We start from the raw sequence: 21,976 nt of genomic DNA, 5'->3' as shown, positions 1-21,976 counted from the left end.
CACCTAAGTCCAAGAACTACAAGTTATACTTCATGAAATTCATGCCGAGGGTATGACACTTAGTGAAACGTTCCAAGTTGCAGCCATAATTAAAAAGTTGCCTCCTAGTTGGGTTGAGTTTAAGAATTATCTTAAGCACAAACGAAAGGAGATGACTATTGATGAATTAATTGTTCGTCTTCGAATTGAGGAACACAATAAAACGGCTCAAAAATCAGCTCGTGTGGAGCCAATGGCTAAGGCCAACATGGTTGAACTTGGACAATCTTCTAAGGGGGGGGGGGGGGGGGGCATAAGGGTAAGGGTAAAATGAATAAGGGAAAGGGAAAGGTGAATCTTGGACCGAAGAATGAGGTTGTGAAAAAGAAACCTCAATCTTCAAACTTCCAAGGTGTTTGTTACAATTGTAATGAGAATGGCCATCGTGCGAACCAATGCAAGAAGCCTAAGCGTGAGCATGCGCATATGGTGGATGAAAATGGTGAACCGTTGGTGGCAATGATCACCGAGCTCTCGGCAATGATTGAAGAAATCAATCTTGTGGGGGACAAACCGCAAGGATGGTTCATTGATACGGGTGCGACCCGTCATATGTGTGGTGACAAGACCCTCTTTAGCACCTTTAAGGAGGCTGCTAGTGATGCTAAGTTGTTTATGGGGAATCAAGCAACGGCCGACATCAAGGGTGAAGGGAATGTGATCTTGAAGATGACTTCGGGAAAAGAGCTTACTTTGAGCAACACTTTGTATGTGCCCAAAATTCGTAAGAATTTGGTTTCGGGTTGGTTGCTTAATAAGTTTGGTTTTCGTTTAGTGTTTGAGTCGGACAAGTTTGTCTTGACTAAGCGTGGAATGTATGTTGGTAAGGGCTATGCCCTCAATGGTATGTTTAAACTTGATGTAACCGTGATTGGAAATGAATTGAATAAGGCATCTACTTTTGCTTATATTATTGAGTCTTTAAATTCAAATGTTTGGCATGGTAGATTAGGACATGTAAATTTCAATTCACTTCGTCTTTTAATTAAATTAAAAAGCATACCAACATTCCACATTGATACAAACTCGAAATGCGAATCATGTGTTGAATCCAAACTTACAAGATCATCCTTCAAATCGGTTGAAAGAATAACCGAAACACTTGATTTAATTCACACCGATGTGTGCAATTTAAAAATGTGCCCAACAAGAGGGGAAACAAATATTTCATCACGTTTATTGATGATTGCTCAAAATATTGCTATGTATATTTACTTAAACGTAAAGATGAAGCAATAGAAAAAAATTATCTTGTTTAAAAATTAAGTTGAGTTACAACTTAACAAGAAAATTAAACGTGTGAGAAGCGATCAAGGAGGTGAATACGTTTCACCATTTGCGGATTTATGCGCACAAAGTGGCATAATACATGAATTAACCCCTCCTTATTATTCACAATCAAATGGCATGGCGGAACGAAAGAACCGTACATTGAAAGAGATGATGAATGCCATGTTGGTTAGTTCTGGGGTGAGCCATGACATGTGGGGGATGCCATTTTAACGGAAAATTATCTTTTAAATAAGATACCTCTCAAGAATAGGGACGAGACTCCTTATAAGTTATGGAAGGGAAGAGAACCTTCGTACAGATACATGAAAGTGTGGGGGTGCCTAGCTAAAGTCACCGTACCACCTCCTAAAGCTCTTAGGATTGGTCCCAAAACTGTTGATTGCATTTTCATTGGATATGCTCACAATAGTAGTGCACATCGGTTTTTGGTACATGAATCCAAAAATCCAAATGTACACGTAAACACTTTCATGGAGGCGAGCCCCAATACTGTCTCGTATTTTGAGCACGTGTTTCCTGAGTTAGGACACACACATGAGGCCTCATCATCACGAGCGAATGATGTAGGTGCAAGCTCATCAACACAAAATGACGACTTGGTTCATGAAGGAACACATGAACGGCCCGAGACTGAGGATGGTGATTTAAGACGTAACAAAAGACAAAAGGTTGCAAAATCATTTGGTCCTGACTTCGTAAGCTTTATGGTTGAAGGTGAACCTAATACCTACCATGAAGCGGTGACCTCACCTGAAGGACCTCAATGGAAAGAAGCAATCAAGAATGAAATTGATTCGATCTTACAAAATCATACTTGGGAATTGGTAGATCTTCCAGTTGGTTGCAAACCACTTGGATATCATTGGATATTCAAAAAGAAGATGAAAGCCGATGGAAGTATTGACAAATACAAGGCGAGGCTAGTGATCAAAGGTTTTAGACAAAAGGAAGGTCTAGACTATTTTGATACTTACTCACCTGTAACACGTATAACCTCTATAAGGTTGGTGCTTACAATCGCGTCTTTACGAAGTTTGGGAGTGCACCAAATGGATGTAAAAACGGCTTTTCTAAATGGTGATTTGGAAGAAGAGATATACATGGAGCAACCTGAGGGTTTCTCCGCCCCTGGTCAAAAGGGCAAAGTATGCAAACTCATCAAGTCTTTGTATGGCTTGAAGCAAGCTCCAAAACAATGGCACCAAAAGTTTGACCAAGTCATGATTAGCAATGGTTTCAAAATTAATGAGTGTGATAAATGTATTTATGTTAAAAACACAAATGGAGGTTATGTTATTTTATGCCTTTATGTTGATGACATGCTTATCATTGGGAGTAATGATAAAATGGTTCAATCTACAAAAGACATGTTAAAGGCACGATTTGACATGAAATACATGGGTTTAGTTAATACTATTCTTGGAATAAAAATCATCAAAACCAAAGAAGGTCTTACTTTGAGTCAAACACACTATGTCGACAAGATTCTTGAAAAATTCAACAAGGAAGACAAGCGAGTGGCTCGTTCTCCTGTTGACACTACTCTACATCTATGTAAAAATAGAGCTGAGCCGGTTGCTCAATTAGAGTATTCAAGAATCATTGGAAGTCTAATGTATCTCATGACATGTACGAGACCCGATTTAGCATACGCGGTGAGTAGGCTAAGTAGATATACTAGCAATCCAAGTGTTCAACATTAGAAAGCTATTATAAGGGTGCTTAGGTACATAAAATACACAAGAGACTATGGTGTGCATTATACCAACCATCTAGCTGTGATCGAAGGGTATACTGATGCGAACTGGATTTGGATATGAAAGATTCCAAATCAACAAGTGGGTACATGTTCCTACTTGGTGGGGCAGCAATATCTTGGAAATCATCCAAACAAACTGTAATTGCTAGATCCACAATGGAGTCTAAATTCATTGCCTTAGACAAATCTGGGGAAGAGGCAGAATGGTTACGTCAATTCGTGGAAGACATTCCACAATGGCCAAAGCCGTTGTCGGCAATTTGCATACATTGTGACAGTGAGTCTGCAATTGGTATATCTCAACGTTCAATGTATAATGGCAAATCAAGGCATATGAGACGTAGACATAACACGATACGACAACTACTGTCAACGGGTGTTATCACGATTGACCATGTGAGGTCAGAAGATAACATTGCAGACCCGTTAACAAAAGACTTAAGCACGGATAAATTTTATAAGTTGTCGAGAGGAATGGGACTAAAGCCCACGATAAAGGAAGTATGAGGAAACCTAACTTAGAAGACTGGAGATCCCAAGAGCTAAGTTCAATAGGCAAACTTAATCATATTACCAGAGGCAGTCACTGTGGGGGAGTACCCCAAAACCAAAGGGAGTCTTGAACTTCCTAGTCCTTTCTCCTAGAGGAGTACCCTAAAACCAGTGACATTTGGGAGAGGTTAAGCATATTAAGGTTAAGTGAAATAACCATGATGCTTTTAATGATTCATGGGAATCACCTATGTTAGAGAGAAGTGTGGTCGCTTCGAATGGAATTGTGGGGAGGCGCAATTTCCTAGAGCTCTCGCAGAAACAGGACCGTGATCCATGACCATAACGGGCACAAGAATGAGGGGTTGACCAAACCAGGGAGAGTATTGTGTGAAGGCATATTGTTTTCTACACAAATGGGAGTCTGTTCAAAGTCATCGCGACTACAAACCGCTAGGAGGCTAAATATGCTTCACAACGGAAGGTTCAAAGGGTAACACCTACCTATCCGGCAATACTCAACTGCTGAAACTTACTTCGAAGAATCGATTTCCATTCATGTGGGGGATTGTTGGAAAATTTGTTACGTGTGCATTAGTAGGTTGTTATGACACAACAAATGCACACTAATAGACATTGATGAATGAGATATCGATGTGTGATTGTGCGTATTTGAAAGAAAATACTATAGTGGTGTATCCCACATTGGTGGGATGAAAAACTTGTGCCTTGGTTTTCCTCTATAAATATAGAGGCAAACTAAGTTGCAACACACACCAAACCTTACACACAACACAAACATTGTTGCAATGTTTTTCCAACTTCTTCTTCTTATACATTTATGGTTTCTTTTATTCGAACCTTTTTCAGGTGTACGGTTAACTCCGGCAGTACTACTGCTCCGGCTGTTGTACCCTAGGAAACAACGAGTTCTCTTGGGAGACTCGAAATATTGTTTTAAGGGCCCCGTGTTCAACACGATCCTCAGCCAAACCGTTTATATATTTTTTTTCCGTATTGTATTTGGTTTATTTCTTTGATTCTGTATTGTATTTCAGATTCTTGTATTGTATTGTATGAGTAATAAAACTGTTTGTTAATTTTCTGTTTATTTACTCAATTCACGAATTCGGTTCCTACAGCTTTAACATTAAATAAATAAACTAGAGGTGCACAAACCGGGTATTCTCAGGAGCTGGAAACGTGAAGGAACTGAAACCGGGTATGGTCAACAAAAGTCAAAAACCGGGTCCGGGTAGAAACCGGTTTCGGACATAGTCGGGTATTTGACCGGTTCCATCAGGTTTTTTCGGGTTTCGGGTAGGGTAAGGTCCGGTTTTGACCGGGTATTGGCGGAAACGGTTCCACCGGTTCGATTCGGTTCCGGTTCGATTCCGGTTCCGGGTACAGTTCTGGGGGGAAACCCAAAGCCCGGTCCGTACCCGCGGGTAGGGTAGGGTCAGGTCGGGTTTCGGGTAGGAACTGCCGGGTCGGGTTAAGAACTGGTTTATTTTTGTGTACCTCTAAAATAAACAATGGTAGTGAACTAGTGAAGTTAGAGGTGCACAAATCGGGTATTATGAAAAACCGGGCTCGGGTATGAAACCGGGTTCAGGTATGATCGGGTATTGAAAATCGGGTATTAACAATAATCGAGTCGGGTATTGGCTTGAAAAACCATACCCTGTGTACCGGGTTCGGGTAGGGTATTGAACCGGGTCTTCAATACCCGGGTATTTAAAGACCCTATTTTCGGGTATTGAAAAAAACCCGCTTTATGGGTTTTGAATACCCTATTTTCCGGGTATTAAAAAAAACCATTTTCTACAGTTTTCTTCTATTAACAGGTTTGCTTCATTTTTTTATCCTAACTCCAATTTTTGCATACAAACTTCAAAGTTCATTCAAACATACATAACAACTAAACAATGATACAAAAAACATATATTTAATGTATATCAGAAGGTGTTGCTCTAAACAAGTATTTATATCATATACGTGCTTCAAAAAAGATCGGTTGAAGAACGACTATAGATCTGTGGACAGCCACACAAAAACATGTGCACAAACACTAATATCCTAGCATGCAAAAAATCCGGTTCGGGTATGCAAAAAACCCGGGTTTCGGTTATAACTAGAACCGGGTTTTGGGTATAGTTTAAACCGGGTTTCGGGTATACCTAGAACCGGGTTTCGGGTATTATCGGGTTTAGATCAGGTACGGGTTCGGGTTCGGGTTTCAACATTGAAAGTCATACCCTACGGGTAGGGTCGGGTTCGGGTTCGGGTATTAAATACCCGGGTTTTAGAAAAACCCGGTTCCGGGTTCGGGTTTTTTGTGCACCTCTAAGTGAAGTAGTGATTGCATTTTTCAAGGTTAATTTGGGCTTTTGGCCCAACTAAAGAAATACAAACAAAACGACTAGACAGGAAGTTGGGCTTCAGTTCAAAGCTTATTTGTTGGGCTTACATAACTATTCTATTATGTTGGACTAAAAGACCCAACGGCCCACCAAACTGAAAAGGAAGCAACACCATTTTGGTGTTGGTTTTGTACAATATTTAGTAAGTATTTTTAGAGTAATGGATTAATTAGTCTGTACATGAAGAGTAATATGGTGACAATCTTGTTCTCTTTCATTTTTAATATTTGTAATCGCAATATGTTGGACACGATTACATTGTGCTTGTTTAAAAGCCTTTAACGATGCTGGTTTTTCATGTGTTTTTTTCCTGTTTTAATTCAATACTTTGATGAGGTGGTAAGGTGATTAGGGTGTTAAATAGAAGGTTAGTGGTTTAAACTTTAAACCTCTGTGTGCAAATATAAAAAATTTAAGTGTTTGTTTGTTTCCTCAATTTGTTTATTTAAGTGAATCGGACATAAGCTAAGAAAGATTACTAAGATGCTGATAGTAGTAACTTTTGAAACGAAACAAAATAAGAAATAAATCAAAGCTGTCTCACATAGGTGGGTGGACAAACATTAAAATGGTATAGAAGTATGAGCTTTTCAGATGCTCTTTCTTTGTCAACAAGAAACATGTGGGCGCTCTGGAGGGCGCAATGCACCTTCAAACAAGCGTTCGCATCGTAAACGTGTCTAAGTGTGATGAACATAACATGGCATTTTGATAGATGCATTTCGCACTTCGCATCACCGAGAGCTACACTTATTCTTTTAAGCCTGTAATCGACTTCGCAAGTCAGTTTACTACCGAGTACCAATGACTCGCTCAACAGGAATTCCCTAGAGTGGCAAATTGGCAATATTGTGGTTGTTATGAGCTGCTTAGTTGGAAGTTGTTACTCTAACTTGGGGTTTTGGTTTTATCTTAAGTGAACCGCGGTTTTCGTTCCTGTACCATGTCTACATCTGTTGTTTTAGTCTAATAATTTCAAATTACGATTTTTGTCAATGTGGTTTCATTTCACTTGCAATTAAACCCGACCTCATTAACCCCATTAAGCCTGGTCGTTAAATCCATCAACGTGGCCCTCACGTGAGGGCCACACTGATGGGTTTAACGATAAAACTTGACGGTGTTAGTGTGTTTGGGTTTAATTGCAAGTGAAATGAAATCACATGAACAAAAATTGTAAATTTGAAACTATTAGACTAAAATCACAGATTTAGATAAACCATAGAGACGAAAACTACAGTTTAAGCTCAATTAAGATTTTCCTCAAAATATTTAACAATAATTGATACAGCTTTAAATTAGCTCGACTCGGTTTAGATTATCATGATAATGAAATAATGAATCTTTTACTTTTTTAGTTAATACAGATATAAAAAACTTACATAATAATATAATATCCACCTGGATTTCCTACAGGATCACCTCCCTCCACGTCACCACCAATCCTATCCATCATTATGCATAACATTATCAACTCACCAGTCACCACACAACACCACCACTCCACCACTCTCCACTTAACTCCGGTTAACCGGCGTTAAAAAACTTAAAACCAATGGCCTTCTCTAACACATTATTCTCTCACAACATCCACTTCACCACCAACCACCACTCAAACCCTAACACCAACCTTTCAAAACTCACCACTCGCCGGTCCCTAACCACCACCGTCTCCGCCGTCGCCGAAACTCTCGACACCACCACGCTCGCCGTCATCGGCGGCAGCTCTGTGGCAGCCATCGCGGCCGCAATCTCACTCTCCGACCCGGAGAAACGGCGTCAACTCCAAGCCGAAGAGGTGGGCGGAGGAGACAAGGAAGTGGTGCGAGAGTATTTCACCAACGATGGGTTCCAGAGGTGGAAGAAGATATACGGAGATACAGATGATGTGAATAAGGTGCAATTGGATATTCGCATTGGTCATGCCAAGACTGTGGAGAGTGTGATGAAGATGCTGCTTGATGAAGGTTCGATTAGAGGGGTTAATGTGTGCGATGCCGGGTGTGGGACCGGGTTGTTGTCGGTCCCGTTGGCGAAGGAAGGGGCGGTGGTTAATGCTAGTGATATCTCGGCTTCGATGGTGGCCGAAGCGCAGAAACAGGTTTTAATTCGGTTTGAATTGGTTGTGGGATGTATTAATTTGTAACTGGCGCTAGAATTGTTTCAATTTTGAATGTCACTGGTGATACATAACTAGCTGACTAGGCTCGAGCTAGGCTCGATTTGAAGAGAGCTCGAGCTTGGCTCGTTTTCACTTACAAGAACTTCAGCTCGGCTCTTTTTGAAGAGAGCTCTAGCTTGGTTCAGTTTGAATTACTAGAGCTCGATCTTGGCTAGTTTTAACTTGATGGAGCTCGAGTGTTTTAACTTAATAGAGCTCGAGCTCAGCTCGTTTTGACTTAGGAGAGCTCGAGTTTGGCTCGTTTTGACTTAGGAGAGCTCGAGTTTGGCTTGTTTTAACTTAATAGAACTCGAGTGTTTTGACTTAGGAGAGCTCGAGCTTGGCTCATTTTGACTTACTCGAGCTCGATCTCGATCTCGGCTCGTTTTAACTTAATAGAGCTCGAGCTTGGCTCGTTTTGACTTACTCGAGCTTAATCTCGGCCCGTTTTAACTTGATAGAGCTCGAGTGTGTTGACTTAGGAGAGCTCGAGCTTGGCTCGTTTTGACTTACGAGAACTCGATCTCGGCTCGTTTCAACTTAATAGAGCTTGAGTGTTTTGACTTACGAGAGCTCAAGCTCGGCTCGTTTTGACTTAGGAGAGCTCGAGCTGGTCCAAAAGAAGTAAAACCCAAAGATAATACAAGGCTCATTTAGGCTCAACGAGCCTAAATGAGCTTCTCATACAAGCCTTGAACTCGGGCTCGATAACTAAACGAGCTTTATTTGAGGCTTAGGCTCGGCTCATTTTGACTTATGAGAGGTCGAGCTCGGGTCGTTTCGAGCTCCTTTTCTAATGCTCGAGTTTGGCTTGTGAGTCATTTTTTGAAGCTCAGACACAACTCGTTTATGATCTATTAATTAATTTTTATATGCTTTTAATAATCTTTGCCGTTTTTTGAAAAACCTTAAACGAACCTAAGCTCTGCTCTAGCTTGTGTAATACCTTAAACGAGCTAAGCTCGGATCGCACTTGAAGTCCAAAAGAGTTCAAATTTATATGTAATAAATGGGATAACTAAACAAGCTTTATTCAAGGCTCCGGCTCGGCTCGACCTCGTAAAAGCTCGGATCGCGCTTGAAGTCCAAACGAGGTAAAACTTAAATGTATAACATGGCTCGAGCTTAGGCTAGATAACTAAACGAGCTTTATTTGAGGCTCTGACTTGGCTCGTTTCTGAGTTTTTTTATCGATCCAATCTCAAGTAGCTTGCGAGCGGCTTGGCTCGTTTGCACCCAACTCGTTTTCAATCAAGTTCAGAGTTGAGCATCGATACTCAACTGTGTGTGTTATTAGTCAGTTTCATCATTAATATTTGATACTGAATCGATTCAATCGTTCTCACTTGACCTAACTGCATCAATTCAAACTAATCAGATCAAACAAGTGACCGTGTATTCATGTTAACATTCCTGCAGGCAAAAGAAGCATTACAAGGCATAGATGATGTACAGCTCCCCAAATTTGAAGTGAGTGATTTAGAAAGCTTAAACGGGAAGTACGATACAGTAGTATGTTTGGATGTACTGATACACTACCCACAAAGCAAAGCTGATGGCATGATAGCACATCTTGCATCGCTCGCTGAGAACCGTTTGATCCTCAGTTTCGCGCCCAAAACATTTTATTATGATCTGCTAAAAAGAATTGGAGAACTGTTTCCAGGACCTTCAAAGGCAACACGAGCATATCTTCACGCAGAAGCTGATATAGAACGGGCGTTAAACAAAGTTGGCTGGAAAATACGAAAGAGAGGTCTCACCACCACACAGTTTTACTTTTCACGGATCGTTGAAGCTGTACGCGCTTAGGTCAGTTTGATTCAAATTGTTTTGGTATCAACATGTTTTGTAATATGATATATCCAATGTAGATTAGCTTAAGTATATCCTTGTTTGATTGAAAGGTAAATCTAATGGGTTGTTTGTGATTGAAAGTAAGCGCGATTCGGGTTAAGAAACAAGTGATTGATGTTTAATTGATGTTACACTTGATTTGGATTACATATTGCAAATATAATCAAATCTACCGACTGTCTTGTCTTTAACTATTTTTTGAGAAAAACCGAAACATTGGATCGTTCAGGAGCAAGCTTTACACATTGTAACCTTACGGTGATCAATCGCAGGCATACGACGTTTTGGTTTTCAGTTTTCACCTATACCATGCACGACATAACTGTGAATGTTTAAGAGACTTTGTCTCTGCCACTGGTCAAAGATGATCAAGAATCAAAATCAGTTCCAAGTTCCAACCGAACCCCCAAAGTAATTCATTCATTCGATTATGATTATATGGAAAAAAAGTTTTAAAATATATATTATTTTTAAAGTTATATTCAGATATAAATTAATGAAAAACGTATATTTGGAAAACACTCAATATTCAATATATTTAAAGAAAATGGATAAGATTTGGAGCATAGTATCATTATATGCACGCCGAACGAATCCTTGTGACAAATGAATGAATTATGTGATTGATTTAATATTTAATATTTAATAGTGATACGAAACATGTTTATAATATTTTAGCGTGTGACAGTCAATAAAGGTACAATACCACCTTCACAGTTCTCATGTGAGGCTTGTAAGTGAAGTGTGGTATTTGTTTTGGTTTAATAAACAAAAATTAGTTCCGTTACTATCATGTACACTGTGAGATTTTAACTGACTCACCCGTTATAGATGGCAGAGGAAATAAAGATTAAAAAAAACATAAAAAGTTTGATGTTTAGTTGGATGGCATCACCATTCCCATGATTAACGCTAACTATTGTGTCAGCAATTTAGCATACACCTCTTAAGTAGCGTGTTATGGGTAACAAGTTTTAACTTGTTAGTTATGAATGATGGAGGAAATAAAAAAAAAAAAACAAAACAAAAAAAAAAGTTTGATGGCACCGCTCTTTCCATGTTTAACGCCCACTGGCCACTACTATGTTAATGTACACCTCTTAAAGTCGGCATCTTAACACCATGACACAATGGAGCCGATGTTAAGGGCGCATCACCTCAGCCGTAACGTTGGGATGCCCCACCACAATGAGCAACATTAAAGTTAATAAGCGTACAATCATTCTTTTAGTAGTGATATCAAAAGATGGATAAACCGACTTGTATCGACAAATAAATGAATATCAGTACGATATCGATGTTGTTAAGCTGGTTTTGGTATGGTAACGATACTCCGTAAAAAATGCAAATTCCTTATTTACAATACTTGTTTATTGTATATTCAGCGGCGTTGGCGGTGAACACCGCCTCAGGCGTGTTGGTGTCGCCCAACGGCAAAGTTATTGTGGATAAATCACCGCTATCTTCACCGCTCAACTACCCCCTCCCCTATTTAATTTCATACCTATTTCACGCCCAAATCCTTATTGCATAATAGCCTTTTTTTTATTTTAAAAAATAACATGGGGGTGGGGGGGGTGGGTAGAACTAGGGTTGGTTTGGTCGTGAACAAATATATTAAGTCTAAATGGGCTCAATAGTGACCCATTTTTATTCGGAGGAAACTGAATAAAAAAACCAATACTTTTGGTTTATAAAAAATCAATGTTTTTTATTTAATATTTGGTAATATTTTATCTGATAGTAGTTTAGTATAATAATAAAATAAAGGTTCAATTAATTTTAGTCATGTAAATATGATTATTTTATTGAAAAATGAGGAAGGAGGTGAATTTTGGTATATTTCTATGATATTGTGCAAGAAAGTGAAGTATAATTTAGCGCTAATGTAGCACTCATATGACACTATAAGGTGAGAAACAAAATGATATTCACACTGAATAGTTTTAGAGCTTTGTCTTTGTCCGTCACCGTTTCTCTTATGTAACTTTCTAGAAAAGGGTTATACAAAAGTTCACAACTTCACATATACAAGTAACATTGTTTTTATTTTGTCCAGTCAAGTCACAATTGAACTAGTGGCATGATAATTGGATATAAAGTTATATTTCTTTTCAACAACTCTTAATTTATTTTCTGTCCTTTATCGTGTAACTTTTATATCAACTATAAACACTAGATTCTCTATATAATAATATATACGCACATACTTATTTCTTGTTCTCTCCACATTTTCAAAACCCCACGATGCAGCAAACGATTGTGGCTCATTATCAGTCCGTTCTCTCTTTGTGCAGGTATTGCTTATTTACTAGTTATATGTTTTCAGTATGATCGGGTTTGTCATTCAAAATGGGGTGGAAACGTATCTCGTTGCCCCGCTTACCCACATCTCTATTGTAATTGAATCATTTTATTTAATATATGAGCAGCTATTATATTTTTATCATTCTTTTATTTATTCTTTCTTTGAGCAACTGATTTTCCGACAAAGACCACCTAGGTAAACAAATAATTAGAAGAAATTAAAGTTTTAGTTCAGTAACCATTTTTTTCTTAGAAACAAAAGTACAATTATTTTCTCTTTTTTTCTAAAAAATTAATAAATAATTAGCCATGAAACAATTAATCATCAAAAGGGATTCAATAAATATATATTATTTTGATCATTTCTATTGATGTTGCACGTATCTTTCTTTCAAGCATTTATTTTGTTTTTTGTGATGCATATTTATTATTTAGTAGTAGTTTAAACACTTTATAATATTTAAGTGCTTTAGCACTCAAGATTTTGTTCAGCTTATTAGCTTATTGACTAGTGTCATGGCTTTTTCAATAATAATAATAATAATAATAATAATAATAATAATAATAATTATTATTATTAATGTCCTGGTGATAACATTATTACAATAATTTGCGGTTTGATAACGGTTGGAACTAACTAACCATCAACTGTTAGTTAATTAGTTTTTTTTTTTGAAAGGCAGTTAATTAGTTAGTGCTAATATTAATACATATTTGGTGTCGGTTTTTGCAGATTAAATCAACAACTCATTAGCAGCTTAATGAAAAAGCTTATACCGATACTATTTGTGGATTATTAGAAAACTAGCAAAGGAAAACGTGTTTTATCTTAAATAAGTGATTGGGTTTCCCTCATGGGTGTACCCCTTCTACGAAAATAAGAGGGGCGCAGAAAACATCTGGATTTTACATTTTATAACAAAACAACTTTCACTTATGTATTTGGCAAAAAAAAAAATCATGTGGTTTGCAACATACTTGTGTTTATTGTTAAGCCTTTTGAGAACGAGGAATGAATGAATTATGTGGGTGTAGCTTTTGAAACGCTGGTTCAGATTTCAAGTTCTACGAGCAAATGAAAGACAACTCGAACTTTTAATTAGGCTTTGTGAACTTTTAATTTGGCTTTGTTATATGTTCCATTATTGTATTCAATACTGATATATTTATCAATCTCACTTGAAATTTGATCAGTATATGAATGATGCTTGTATTTGTTATATTGAAAATGAATTGTTTTATAAAGTTGCGATCGAAGATGTTATGAATTGTTTTCAAAACAGAAAACGTGTTTGGAATGATAATAATATGTAATATTGTTTTCATTTAATATTATATTGTCTTTATTGAATGACGACGATGTACTTTTGTTATGATAGTGATACTGTATTTTATTTATTTGATTGAATGGCCGACCCGACCCATCTAGACTCGAAATCTCTGATACCATAAAAAAAACGTACATAAAAAAATCTCTAACCCATTAAAAAAAGTTATTGGCCCTGCCACTGTGACCATCCACCTGACCCTTACTCATAATATTAACATTATTTTTTAACGACAAAAGTTAGTCCTACTATATTTTAAACCAGTAATTATAAACTACGCGCTTGCTTAGGTCTGAACTTAAGATCTTACATCTATGAGACAATTGTCTATGCCAAGTGGGCATTTTTCATGTTAACCTCATAACATTAACATAAATTTACTATGAATCGTTATAATAAGATGACGAAATTGATTATTATTCTAAAGAGTAATCCTTACATATATATATATATATATATATAAACAAAGTTAAAAAATAAATATGAAAAGAAAATATAAGATGACAAAAAAGAAAGGTCGTTAAAGAATTTATGTAAATTAAGAATATTTATCATGACCTGTCAGTATTCAATTTCTAATTATATTTAGCTAATCGAAGTCTTTTCCGTATTAAATATCTTTCAGTTTAATCTAGTTTACTTTTTTGACAGAAGTTAAATCTAGTTGACTTCACATGCCTACTAGTTTAGGTAGGGACTAGGGTATGTGTCAAAATGTAAGTGGAAGCATTTTATTATTATCTCTAAATATAAATACTGAATATTTTTTTCTTACAATTTAACCAAGTAAAATGCTTAATTTGTTAAGGTGTTGGAATAGAAGAAAATTTTGTTATCAAATTAAACCTCTATAGATTATGGATTTCGAATTTGGTTTTCCATTTTTGGAATCGAGTTAGTATTTGGTTTGAATTTCGGATTCAGATTCAATTTTCAAATTAATTCAAACGCGTTATTTTTAATTTGACAAGTCTTTCTTCTAGACCAAAAGATATAGACTGACAAAGACCTTCAACTATAAAAAAAATGTTGTTTAAGTTATATAAAAGCTAAATCCTCAGTTCTATTGTCTACCGAATGGAGTTTTAGGCTAAATTAAAAAAACAAGATTGGTCGGAACTGACTTAAACAATAGACTAAGTTCGGGTTAAGCAGGGTGTTGAGGGTGACGAAAACACCAAGTTCTTCCACGGGTTGATTGTCCTGAACAAAAGAAGGCGTACGGTAAAACATTTTGTCTATAAAGGGTGAGTGGGTTATGGAGTTGGATCGTATTAAAAATGAGTCATTGTTGTTTTTTGTTTTAAATTCGTGGATGATTTGAAAGGCTTCGAATGTCATACTTTTAATAGGAATCATCGATCATCCTTAAAATAGATTCTAACGTCACACTTCTTTTCTTTCGGTTGAGTATAAGTAAATTTAAAATGTGTAATTGTTTTGTTAGAGTAGTCAGCAGTTTTGCTCTCCAACTTTGATTTGTAACATGTAATTTCTCTAGCATCTTGCTAGTTATTTCTAATATATTGTCGTCGTTCTAATTTTTTTTCTTCATATTATTATATGCAAGTTAAAAGGTAGCTATATACTTGTATTAATATTGTTATTTACAAATATATACTTGTATTAGTATCTTAATTACAAATAAGACGACACAAAAAATATAAAAACTTAACGTAGATATAACTTATGCTAAAAAAAAAGTAAATGGGTTTAAAATGTAGGTTTGTCTTTTCCTTAACAACGTTCCAAAATTTTATACATTCATTATTTTAGTGCTAGGCGGTCTTTATTACCACTTTACAACTGAAACCCCTTCGTATCGTTAGGTTTACTATATTTGAAGATACTACCTTTCTATTTACCATTAATAATACTTATTTCTTAACCATTACTAGTACTTGTTTCTGTTTAAAGAGTTTTGAGTTAATGCTCATAGAGTCGTATCTATATATTTAAAGTAGATTAAACTTATCATATAAAAATTATGATCTAATACATTAAAAATCATTCCACTTTGGTGGAGTGGCCAGGCTGATGAAGGATAAGAACCTAACCTCCTTGAGGTCTCAGGTTCGAATCTGGAGGTCGTCCCGAGTTTTCTATTACAATGTATTTACTCCAGAGGGCTTGCTCTTGTGGAGGGTACAACATCTGTCAAGTGGCAGGTGGTTGGAAATTTTCTCGGGGAACGCATAGCCAAACTCGGATGCAAACGTGGGCCCGGTTAAGACAACATAGTCTTGGCCCGGGTGGGGCGGTTGGGGCTTCCGACTTGAGAGCTGCAGTCAACTTAACTGTGAAATTCGCCATTCAAAAAAAAATACATTAAAAATCAGTAGCATTATATTTTTCATAGTTATCATCTTAACCAACATTTGGTATAATCTAGTCACGACATGGTTTTACGTGTTAAGTTAGAGTATGGTAATGTCAATTGGTAAGATTCTAATTATACAAGAAAAAAAATATAGAAATAATTAATGACAACAAACAAAAAAAAAATTGTTTTTATGTTACAACAATAACAAGATTAATATGCATGGAATTGACGAACTAATCGAATGGACGAGGTAATGAACCGGACCGTTGTCAATTCATTAAGATGTTTGGTTACCATGTGAAAGTGTAATGAATTATTACTTTTTATTGTTTGGTAAACAATTAAAAAATGAATAAAATAAAAAATGGTAGTGAGTGGCGGTCGATGTGGTGGGCGGGCTTTAATGGTGGTGGTAGCGGGCGACGACGTGTGGTGGGTGGTATAACTGATCTGGTGTGCAAGGGAAAATAAAATGGAAAAAAAATCGTAGATGAAATAAAATTGATGTGTTTTAGGGGTAACAAAATGAAGATAATAGATTATTTTATTCCAATAACCAACTAAACACTATTTGTTTTCATCATTTACAATGATCCATTACATTTCTTCTCTCACTCATGTAAACTAAACACGACTTAAGATATAGTATAAATTTCAAAATAATGTAAAGAGTCAATGTAAGTACTTTAAATTGTTTTGATATATATATCAAAAGCCGAAAACAAGTTGATATAAGCAAGACATAAATTTTAAACTTCTTGATAGTTTTGTATAACTATTAACAAAAAATGTTAAAGTAGGCACGACTAGCGCACATAGCATTGTTGGTGGGTAGGAAGGACGACAACAACATGAGTGGATAAAGGAATGAGGGGTGGTATTTAATGAAAAAGGTTTCTCGTCTAAAATAAGAGAGGGGGAAATTGAGTTTTCAGTATTATTAACGTCTAATCGTTTTATAAAGTTCTTTATTTATCATGTGAAATTATATTGATAGATAAGTGTATTATACGTCACTTGAGACTTTTAATATAAATCTTTTTTTAGGTGGATGTCTTTCAGTCATTTTTATTTCGTTGAGACGGTAAGGTGAAAATTTTAATAACTAGGAAAAAAAATGTGGATTCTTTAAAAAAAGAAGAGCTAAATGAATTGTTTTAACATCCAAATTTTCAAAAAAAACAAATTCACTTTTTTATCAAGCTTTTCAGTGTTTTTCTCTCAATAATTTTCAAATTTTTAAATTTAATTTAAAGATATAATAGTAATTTGATTTCAAATCTCGCATGAATAACATTAAATTATGAATTAAGTGAACGTATTAACTTCTTTTTATGAAGAAAGAATCCTTTTATGATTTTTTTCACGTATTTCAATTTTTCAATACCATTTTAGAAACAATTAAATACTTTAAAGAAATAATTTACACACCATTAAAGCATTAACAAGGTTTCTTCTAAATACTTTTAATTTTTATCAGGCAATGTATAATGGTTTAACTAAAAAAAATAAAAAATGCTTCGTCATGTAATTGTCACGTAGACATACAATTCTCACTAACTTTTTCTTAAAAACTACGTAATAATTTAACTAAAAAAACAATTATTTTTGAATTTTATTTTTAAAAAGGTAAAATAGACGGTTTAATTGGTTCAAAAATCATGTCTGCCAACCCCGTACCGCCCTATAGCATAAAGACAAGGTCGGAACCGAAAAAGTGGCACCGAATACCCGGTACAAATATACTGACACCAACATTTTTAAAATGGGTAGGTACAGTACTATACTAGCATCAATTTTCGATACCAAGTATTCATCCTTACTCTGGCCCCTTCCACCTGACACCTGTAATTGGTGCTTAACGCCTCAGCCATGGGACATGTCACGGGGGCACTATTCCACACTACTTAGGGGCTGAATAATTAAGATATAACATCTAAATCATTTGGTATGTCTCTAAAAAAACTCAAAGAACTACTAAAAATTATATTTTTAGTGAATTAAACGCACTCTACCTCTAACAGATTAGAGGCAATTTCTTAATAATCTGTTTCAATACTCTAGTTTTTTTTATTAAAAAAATAATAGATATCTTTTTGAAAATGAAAAAAAATAAATTAAAATACCTTATGAATATATAATAATAATAATAATAATAATAATAATAATTACGTAATTCGTAATTTAACTGCCTCACGCAAACACACACAAATCGCGCCCATTTCTTTTTCACTTATTTTGTCATTTTCTCATTCAAAGCCACACACACCAACACACACACAGCTACACACCACCGGAAACACCTACAACTACTCTCTCTCCGGCCACCACTCTCTAACCGTACTTGTAACTAACCACCTGCTTCCTTCCTACTCTATTATTATTATTATTATTCATAAATTTATAATTTGCTTCTGATTATTATTATTATTATTATTTTGCAGATATTATAACTACACACTCAGCCGCTGGTTAGTTCTGGTTTACCTAATTTTTTCTATACCTAATTTTACACTTTAATCTACCTTCGCTTCTTCAAATTACGTCGGAATTTGACGGTGTTAGTTGATTACGTTGCTTACGTCACTCCGATTTCGGTGTTTGTTAGGTGTTAGCGTGTACGAGTGAATGTTTAGTGTTTGTTGAGTTTGTGAAGTTAATTTTGTGACCTAATTTTGGAGTTTATGTTTAATTTGTGTTGAATTTGTTAGGTTTAGAATTCAGATGAAGTAATCAGCGTTTGATCTTGCATTTAGGTGAGTTTAGGTGTTTCCGGTGAGTTTTTGTAGTTGTTTTTGTGACCTAATTTTGGAGTTTATGATTAATTTGTGTTGAATTTGTTAGGTTTAAAATTCAGATGAAGTAATTAGTGTTTGATCTTGCATTTAGGTGTTTCAGGTGAGTTTTTGAAGTTGATTTTGTGACCTAATTTTGGAGTTTATGTTTAATTGTTGTGGAAGTTGTTAGGTTTAGAATTCAGGTGTGTGCTTATGAGGAGGAACTGTTGGATAGGTGATTTGAAGGTTTTGTGTTTGTAACTTTGCAGTAAGTTGTTCTGGTTGTGAGAAACTGGTAATATGCTGTCTGTGAGCTGTCTAAATTTTATGCTGAATTGTGGTTTAGGTGAATTTAGGTGTTTCTGGAGAGTTTTTGAAGTTGATTTTGTGACCTAATTTAGAGTTTATGCTTAATTTTTGCAGAAACTGTTAGGTTTAGAATTCAGGTGTGTGTTTATAAGGAGGAACTGTTGGATAGGCCTATTATGCTGTTTTGAAAAGGAAATTGATGATTTAAAGGTTCTGGTTGTGAGAAATTGGTTGTATGTTGTGAGCTGTCAGACTTTTATGCTGAATTGTGTGTTTACTGTTTATATTAGGCAAATTGTTTTAGTTTTAGTTCTATTGTACTACTAGGGCTTATGATAGTTTATTATGTGACTACGTGAGTGTGGTTTCGTTGATTGTTAGGCGCTAACGTGTATGCTTCATTTTGATGAGTTTTGTGAATGTTTAGTGTTTGATTTGCGTTTGGGTGTTGCTGATGAGTTTGTGAAGTTAATTTTGTGACCTAATTATGGAGTTTATGTTTAGTTTTTGTGGAAATTGTTAGGTTTAGAATTCAGATGAATGTTTATTAGGAGGAATTGTTGGTTAGGTGATTTGAAGGTTTTGTGTTTGTAGTTTGCAGTAAGTTCTGGTTATGAGAAACTGGTTATATGCTGTGAGCTGTCAGACTTTTATGTTAAATTGTGTGTTTACTGTTTGTGTTAGGCAAATTGTTGAGCTGTACTGTACTGAATTAGGGCTTATGATAGTTGATTACGTGACTACGTGAGTGCGGTTTCTTTGATTGTTAGGCGCTAGCGTGTATGATTTTGATTGACTTTGTGTGAATAATTGGTGTTTGATCGATTAATTTAGTTGTTTCTGATGATTTTGTGAAGTTAATTTTGTGGACTAATTTAGGAGTTTATGTTATGTTTTTGTGGAAATTGTTAGGTTTAGAATTCAGATGAATGTTTGTTAGGAGGAACTGTTGGATCGGTGATTTGAAGGTTTTGTGTTTGTAACTTTGCAGTAAGTTGTTCTGGTTATGAGAAATTGGTTGTATGCCGTGAACTGTCTGACTTTTATGCTGAATTGTGTGTTTACTGTTTATATTAGGCAGATTGTTTTGAATTGAGGTGTGCTGTACTGAACTAAGGCTTATGATAGTTGATTATGTGACTATGTGAATGCGGTTTCTTTGAGTGTTAGGCGCTATTGTGTTTGATTGATTTTGATAGAATTTTGTGAAGTTGTGGTGTTTGATCTTGCGTTTCAGTGAATTTAGTTGTTTTCAATGAGTTTGTGAAGTTAATTTTGTGACCTAATTGTAGAGTTTTAGTTTATTTTTTGTAGAGATTAATAGGTTAGAAGTCAGATGAATGTTTATTTGGAAGAACTGTTGGATAGGACTATTATGCTGTTTTGAAAAGGAAATTAATGATTTGAAGGTTCTGGTTATGACTTATGAGAAATTGGTTATATGCTGTGAGCTGTCAAATCTTCATACTTACGTGTGTATTTACTGTTTACATTAGACATTTTGTTTTAATTTCAGGTCTGCTGTACTTAACTAGGGGTTTGTCAGTCTAATAGTCATTGGTCAAGTGGTCAGCCTTGGATAATGTTTTAATAGGGATCAAATTATGCTAAATTAGGGCTTGTAGACCTTCTTCATCCTGTTCGTGCAAAGCACGTCGGAAATCAATAGTGCGGTTTCGTCGGTTGTTAGACACTAGCCTGTATGATTTAATTCCGTAAAATTTTGTGAATTTGTGGTGTTTGATTTTGCATTTTGGTGATTTTAGTTGCTTCTGATGAGTTTGTGAAATTAATTTTGTATCTAATTTTGGAATTTTAGTCTAATTACTATAAATTGCTTGGTTCAGATGAATATTTATTACTAGGAGAACTGTTGGATTGGCAGAAAAGTTAAGAAATCTGTAAAAAGTTTGATTACTATATCTGAAAAGGAAATTAATGCTTTGAAGGTTTTATGTAACTTTGCTATATGGTGTGAGCTGTCAAACCTTCATGCTCATGTGTGTGTTTACTGTTTATATAAAAGTATAAGACAAACTGTTTTAATTTCAGGTCTACTGTAGTGAACTAGGGTTCATCATTGGTCAAGTGGTCAGCCTCACATAATGTTTAAATAGGGATCAAGTGATACTAAGTTGGGGCTTGTAGACCTTCTTCATCCTGTTTGTTATGCTTCACTACTCTCATCATGCCAGTTGCTGTGAAGGATCAACAGGTACCCTTTTTTAACCTTTTGTATATGTAGCATATGTGTTTGTTTTATTCTGTCATTTTATATATGTGGATTTATGGTTTCTTTATTATTATTATTATTATTATTATCTTCTCAAGGGATCTTAATATGTTATTGAATTTCTGAAAAAACCTATGTTTTTTCTTTGCAAGGAACGTGCTGCAAAATCAACTCTTAAAGCTGATAAGCAAGGTGAGCATTATTCATTTCATGCTTAATTGTTTATATTTATAGAAATAATATATACTGTTACAATGATTTATACCCAAGTGTTATTAATTCTATGTTGCTTGTGACAAAGATTTAATATTAACATTTTTGTAATTACTGCAGTCACATGCCTTGAAGAAAAAGGGTCATTAATTTGCCCCAAACAATCACAGACTATTGAAAGTCTTCTTCCTGATGAGGAAGATCTGTTCTCTGGTGTAATTGATGAATTGGGATGTACCGCTACTGCAAATAGTGATGATGAAGATTATGATCTGTTCAGCAGTAATGGAGGCATGGAATTAGAAGGGAATTCTAAATTATATATTAGTCAACATAAGTTTTTGACCGCTGAAGGACTTAATAGTGATCAAAGCAGTTCAGACTATTTAGTTTCCAGTGAACATCCTTCCAGAACACTTCTTTTGAAAAATGTGGATAACAGAGTTGAAGATTCAAAACTTA

General features: G+C 35.6%; 1 protein-coding gene across 1 annotated transcript; it reads left to right on the top strand.

The window, feature by feature from the left end:
• The first annotated feature begins 7,500 nt into the window (after window positions 1-7,500).
• Window positions 7,501-10,079, top strand: LOC143543343 (magnesium protoporphyrin IX methyltransferase, chloroplastic-like). Its single transcript, XM_077035687.1, has 2 exons — window positions 7,501-8,107; window positions 9,587-10,079. The coding sequence occupies exons 1-2, from the start codon at window positions 7,562-7,564 to the stop codon at window positions 9,977-9,979; spliced, it is 939 nt and encodes a 312-aa protein (XP_076891802.1). The 5' UTR covers window positions 7,501-7,561; the 3' UTR covers window positions 9,980-10,079.
• Window positions 10,080-21,976: the final 11,897 nt, after the last annotated feature.

Source organism: Bidens hawaiensis, unplaced genomic scaffold (genome assembly GCF_021521415.1).
Source record: "Bidens hawaiensis isolate Kalapana, Puna unplaced genomic scaffold, B.hawaiensis_p1.1 tig00013117_1, whole genome shotgun sequence".
Lineage (NCBI taxonomy): Eukaryota > Viridiplantae > Streptophyta > Magnoliopsida > Asterales > Asteraceae > Bidens > Bidens hawaiensis.
This window is presented reverse-complemented; position numbering and strand designations above follow the sequence as displayed.